Here is a 7,186-nt window from a genome sequence, read left to right as displayed (position 1 = left end):
TACTTATGCTTCATAAAACAGAACGCTTAGTATCTAAGCCTGAATTTAAACCAAAGTTTTCCTAAAACACATACACTAATGATTTTAAAAATACTGATAATTCTTATATTGATTTAAGAATGTATAAAATGGAAAATTTATTGGAATACTGAATGCATACTTCACTTCAATACATAATTTATCTTCTTTTAATATGTTACATTATTTCAAAAATTCATATATACAGTTTCATTTTTTTAAAAGTATGTACTATACTTAAGAAAGATCTCTCAAATGATGTTGAATTTTAATGATGGCTGTTACTTTTTCAGTCAGTTGTACACTTCTATCAGAAGCAAAAATGTTTTATTTACTACATTCCACCCTTTTGTAGTTCTTTGAATACTGTATATATATTAATAAAACAACTTGAAGGACCACAGTCCATAGCTATCCTATAACAGTTAATATGCATGTATGATACAAGCTCTTGATCATCCAAGGTGACCTTGGTGTATATTACTTTGAATAATCAGTCTATCATATAAAAAAAAACTGAAATTTATGAATTCTTGAAATTATTCTTAGCATAAAGAATATAAAAATTTTCTCAGTATCTTGCACAGAAGATCACCCACCCTGTGAAATTCCTAAATAAATATGAAGTTAACTGAATAATATTACTACAAATTGAACATAAATTTCAGAAGTTTTTTTCCACCAAAATATACTGAGGAATGGGTACTTGCCATTTTATTTACCATGTTCACATTCTAGGCACCTAAATAAATGTAATGAATTAATAGAAAAATCAAATTAAAATTCAGTTCAAATTTACATGGACTAGATTTTTGAAGTATTTGAAATTCAATTCTGTTGTAAAATATATTAACATTTAATTCTTATATTATTTGGCTAATTCCATTTTTTAAATCTTCATATAAAAATTTAAAAATGACTACAGATTAAGACAACTCTGACCAAAAGAAAAAGAATTTAAAAATTCTGAAAATCATTAGAGATTGAGGGAATGGAATTTGCCTAATTTAAGTTTAATTAATTAAATACATTCCATTTATTTCTGAGAAACATTTTTCTTTGTTAAGACTAAAAATTAAAAAAAGGAGAGTAGGCAGCAATATTCTTCAATATCAAAATGTCCTAATTTCCATACTGGCTTTAGTTATCTATTAAATGAAAGTCCACAGGAGACATTCAGATAAATTTCTAAAATTACTACACTCAAAATTCTTTAATCCGGACTCTTCGGGACTTCGGCGATTCCGGATTACAGATCATCAATTTAAATCTGGTAAGATGGCATGAAGAAAACATAAAATTAAAAATATGAAAACTTAATTTATGAAATAAAGAGCAATTATGATCTAAAGGGAATTAAAATATACAATAAAAAATTATTTATTTGTTTACTTTATTAAACATTTCTTTCAAAGCGCATGCGTAAAGAATACATTACGCATAGTCAAAATTAGAAAATTGCAATCAGAAAACTATTTGATGTGTATCCGTAATATAATGACGAGAAATTTGATTAAATCATAATCAAAAACGGAGTACATTGAGATGAAATACTACATTTAGTAAGGAATTATAAGCCAAATAAAATAAAAACATCTGCCCTGAATATAAAGATAGTGCTGACAGATCAACTTCCAGTTCATTGTGCGCTGTGATGTACCCCCCCCCCCCCCCCGCAGAGAGATGTAAAATTGATAAACAGATTTTGGAATGGTTAGAGAAACAAAGGATATGCCTTATTATTATGCCTTATATTAAAGGATATGCCTTATTAATTACATTTTTTTGCAGCAATTCCACTTTTTGTTTGATGGACATCAAAACATGCTTTCACTTTGTAGATTCTTCAGCAGCTCCAGAATCAGAAATTCCTTTTGACATAATCTAAAGTTCAAGCTTACTTTTATAAAATTGCTCTAACAGTCCACAAAAAATAATACGCCGGATCCATATAGAAGATTAAGGAACAACACAATCTGCAACATAACTGAAATAGATAATTAGATAATTTTAGCTTAGCTTATACCGTCCGTTATACATTAAACGCGCATGCATAAACGCATATGCGAATGCGCAGAAAGTTTGTAGCTTTGAGGTCCAGATCATTTCGGATTATGGACGTCCAGATTAAAGACTGTATTCTTATAATAGAAAAGGAATGGTCACTGTATGCTGCAGAAAAGCTTCTCGAACAGAAAGGTGATGATAAAGAAAAACTAAGTTATTTTATGAACTTGAGTATACTCTCTATAGCCACACTTGGAAATTTTTTTTTTCGGGGGGTGTTAAAAATCTATTATCACCTCTGCCACTAAAACGAAAGGTAAAGTTCAATAGGAAAATTTTTTACAAATAACAGCAAGTTTAACGAATTAATCAAATGAAAGAAAATCCAAAATGACTTAAAATTTACACACATGCTCAGACATTCATACCCAGAATTAAAAAAAATTTTTTTTTGTCAATACTGAAATTCTGAATTTAGTTTCAGTATTGCATGATAATCAAAACCAACACTTAAATGTCACTAACATATTTAATGAACTTTTGTCATTATGCAGAATGATACTACAACACAGCTACAACACACTGATTTTTACTTGAAAGAAATGCTCCAATTTTTTTAGTATGATTAGTCTTCATACTAAAAAAATGCTGGATAAATAGCTCAACCACCATACTCAAATAAAAACTGATATTTATTGGAAACTTGCCTTTACTAGAAAATCCAAGAGCATAAGCCTTTATACTTTAATATCATAAATTACATGAAATAAATAAAACTATTAAAAAATAAATTCCATATTTATTCAAATTGGTAGGACCATCTGCTACTACTTTTTTTTATACTAAAAACAAATAATTATTAAATGATACACATGGCTGGAAATTTATGAATACAGCAAATGACATACTCTTTAATAAATTCATTTCACATTTTGTTCCAATTGATCGATTTACTAGGAAAAAATTTAAATTATGGACATATCCCATATAATTAGCAGGAATCAGTAGTTAAGGTCAAACATTTCACCAATCTGTTTAAGCCTTGAATTTACCAATAATGATACTATAATTAAGGCCTTTTTACGAAAAGTTAACTTCTATGCAATCAAATAAAGCATGTTAATCTGCAAAACAAGGCACAGAAGTCAAACTTGAAATCTAAAAAATAGCAAGACTTTTGGGAGAAAGTAGAGATGCTTCGCCAAAAATGGTACAACAGATGCCAAACGGAATATCTCCACTGGTAACCTTTTACGCTCATCTTCAAAACATATCGCAGCCATTTTTTTTATCAGATTGATTGTTTCTTTCCAGTGGCGTAGCTAGGATTCCAGTGGCCGGGGACAACTGAAGAATTTACGCCCTTTTCTATGTGTCAAGAATGCAAAACATTCATTAAAAAATTTCGTAGCATTAATTTGGCGCCCCCTGGGACAGATGTCACCTCTTGCCCCACCCTAGCTACGCCACTGTTTCTTTCAATACTGGCATACAATTACATAGAATTTTTACCAGAAAGTTCAATTTTATGCCCTAATGCTATTCGTGGTATTTAAGTCAATTAGGATGCAATCACACAGCTCAGCGAAGGCGAAAATATAGAAAAGATAAAATCAAGGGTTAAATTCATCAATTCTAATGAGAATGCACTAGCGAAGTAAAGTACTGGGTTTTACATAATTCTTAAGTAAGCTTCGTACGAACTGAAATAATACTTGCATTTAAACTTGTATTCCATATTAAAATGTAACTTGAAATTATTGTAGTTAATTACTGAATCATTGAGAGAATTAGATTTTTGTACCGTAGTTTGAGCAAAGAATTACGTGAAATGAGATCACTTGGGTTCACGTGATACGAACCTGCGAATCAGGATGTTGTACCATGAAAGCATAGTAAATTCTTAAATTAATGTTTTAAAAAAAATTTATTGTCTTTTTACAAAACTTTAAACGATATTAAAATGTTTATGCCTTTAAAATAAAAAAAATCTTAGAACCAACATTTTTTGACAATTTTTATATGTATTATGTGTGTATTAAGTGCGCTTGGCGAGATTTGCGCCGGTGAAACAGAAAAGTACCATACTGATTTATACAGAAATATTTTAATGCCTTTATTTTTTAAATTGCTTCCAAATGAATTCTTTCTTAATTATATCCAAAAAATTAAAGATTAAAATTGCGATTTAAAAGGTCTACCAGACTTTTCGAGAAATGAAATACTTAGCAGAGAATGCACAGCCTATGTTAATTATAATTCTGAAGAGAAATTCTTGCAATTAGAAAAGCCACTACCTTTCAAATTGAAACCTTTTCCCGACTGCGATATTTTAAGTTTAGAAATGAAAAGGCAGATGTTATTTATGTCTGGATAAAAGGTACAGAGTTAAAAACTGCAAGCAAAAAGTAAAATTAGCTTCTATAATTAACAAACATTCGAAAGTGAATTGTTGGGCATTAAAATAACACAAACAAGAACTAATTATCATATTTATTCAAAAAAGGTAGAAAGAGCGCATTCTATATAGACTAAATAAAAATAATATTCACAGGAAAAGTGCACAGCAAAAATGGATGAGAAAAATACACATGTAAGAATAAATTTTCAAACTGATACATATTCAAAAGAACTGCATGACGAACAGCAACAACGAACTAGCTACACACAGAAATGGCATTTTTCTTGAATCATTAAATTTGGCACATAATCAGATAAAATAAAAATTTTCACACATAAAAGGCAGAATTTTATCCTAGAATATAATAAAAAATTCAGTAATTAAGATCAGAAAATCTTTTACCAAAAAATTCAGTAATTAAGATCAGAAAATCTTTTACCAAAAAATTCAGTAATTAAGATCAGAAAATCTTTTACCAATCTGTTAGGCCAAGAACTTACCCGCATTAGTTTTAATGAATATTCTCAACAAATCGCATCTCAATCTGTCAAATAAACTGTGTTAATATGCAAAACAAGATATTAAATAATACAAACAAGAATTGACATATTTATTCAAAAGAGGCATAAAGAAGAACAATTTTTACGCAAACTAAGTAAAAACGGCACATTTACTTGAAATTTTCTCAAAAATTTACCAGCACAATAAAAAGAGACATTGAGGGAAAAAAAATAAAAAACAAGAATTAATTTTTATATCTACTCAAAAAAAAAAAAAAAAAAAAATGCAGAATGAGCAGCAGCAACACAAAACAAAGTAGACAATTAAAAATAGTAATTTTAATGAATCGATCATTAATAATGAAATTCTGGGCATATACCACATAATCAGAGATAAAGTACAAATTTTCATACATAAACAGCAGATTTTATCCTACAATATGACTCAGTAATTAAGAGCAGGTTATATTTTACCAATTTCCTAGGCCAAAATCATTGGTTCTAATGCATTTTTCAGCAAACAGCATTACACATTTGTCAAATAAACTGCATTAATCTGCAAAACAACACATTAAAAGAATACAACTAATTAACATATTGGCTCAAAAAAGGCATAACGAAGAGCAACTTCTACACAAATTCAGTAAAAATGGCACATTTACTTGAAATATCCTCAATCAGAAGTTTACTAGTAAAGCTTTTACATGTGTTAGAATTTTCGTGGTTACTTAAAAAAAAATGGAAACAGTAATCTCTACACGACCTAAATGAAAATGGCGCATTTATCTAAAAACACGGTAATCGGCCAGAAATCTACCAGCACATAAAAAAACAGAAAATGAGCATGAAAAAATATACGCATGCAAAAATTACTTTTAATATTTAATAATAAATATAAGATATAAAGCAAACACTTACCAGAGAAATAGAAACCTTGGTTATTTGACGAATAACCTGAAATTTGCCATTGCGCACATCTAAAAACAAACAACTTCAAATTAATCAAGCAAAATGTGTAAATTTGGAAAACAAGGTATTAAAAATTTATGGTAGAATTTTAGCATACTTACGGATCAAAAACAGACCACTCTTCAACCACAGTTCCAGAAATAAGAATGAGCCGATGACGCCAAATTACTTGGCGAGAAAGTTATTAGTAGATCTTCATGCAACCCAGAGAATCTCGTAACTCCTCCCATTTCCCCCCCCCCCTTTTTCTCGTGAAGATAACCTGTCAACAACGAATTCCTATAAGTTGTTGAAGGCAAAGAATCTGTATTCCGGTATTCTTATAATTTGTATACATTTCAATTATGGCAGAGTTAGTGGAAGAAATCCTGCTGTATTTAAAGGATATTGGAGATGCATCAGTTGATACCCTTCACTTAGCAGAGATTTTTAACACTGATCATCAGAAAGTAGTGGGAGCAGTAAAAAGTTTGCAAGCTGCTGGAAATGTAATGTAAATTGCATCATGTATTTTTTTTATTTGATTTTGAATTACGTGACTGTGGCTAAACAAAATATATGTACGTACGAAAACATAGTTCTTTGTCATGAATAATATCCTCTAGGTAGAGAAAATTAATAATTTTCTTAATTTTACTCTCTTTAAAGTAATTTACGTTGAAAGCGATTTCAACAACATGAATTTGTAAAAAAAAAAAACTTAAACTCACTGTTTGTTTCTTCAATGAAACTAAGCAATTTTGTTTACTTAATAAAACTTCTTTCGCTGTCTGTAAATTATAGGTCGCTGCAATATGTATATATGGTTCATATTTGTTTTCGAACACGTGTATTTTTGAAAGTTATTCGCATGGAACTTGCATTAAATATTGAAACATAGGTTTCGATTTTTTTTAATGTATTAATTTTGAAACTCTTATTACCTTGTTATAATTTTTTGTTTTAAATAAAAATACATCACAAGAATCATCATCTGTATTTAGAAACTATTACCTAGTGAGCTAAATATATTAACAGTTCCATATCTGAAGTGAAAATGGCAGGATGCTACAAATTAACAACTAGTTCTGTTAGAAATTCTATAATTCATCTTTTTAAAGATGGTAAAAATATTCAAAATATCCAGAAAATCATTGATATAAAGTATTCAACTCTCTTTGATGCTTATATATATAATGAAAAATAAATAAAAATGAATCCTGAAATTATAAAGTAAACAACAGTTATGCTATAATGGTTAAATTTAGAGACACAACCTTGAGTTTGACGTAGATTTATGTATAATATCTCG

General features: G+C 29.1%; 1 protein-coding gene across 1 annotated transcript in view; it reads left to right on the top strand.

Moving 5' to 3' along the window:
* The first annotated feature begins 6,134 nt into the window (after positions 1-6,134).
* Positions 6,135-7,186, top strand: part of alpha-PheRS (phenylalanine--tRNA ligase alpha subunit) — a 108,652-nt gene continuing 107,600 nt past the window's right edge. The window contains exon 1 of the mRNA XM_085819015.1: positions 6,135-6,383. Coding sequence (XP_085675141.1) covers positions 6,240-6,383 — 144 coding nt within the window. The 5' untranslated portion in view covers positions 6,135-6,239. The remainder of the gene's footprint in view (positions 6,384-7,186) is intronic.

Source organism: Stegodyphus dumicola, chromosome 6 (genome assembly GCF_044657685.1).
Source record: "Stegodyphus dumicola isolate Sdum_Otavi_A_Nest chromosome 6, ASM4465768v1".
Lineage (NCBI taxonomy): Eukaryota > Metazoa > Arthropoda > Arachnida > Araneae > Eresidae > Stegodyphus > Stegodyphus dumicola.
Note: the sequence above shows the minus strand (reverse complement) of the source record. Positions and strands in the feature narration are given on the sequence as shown.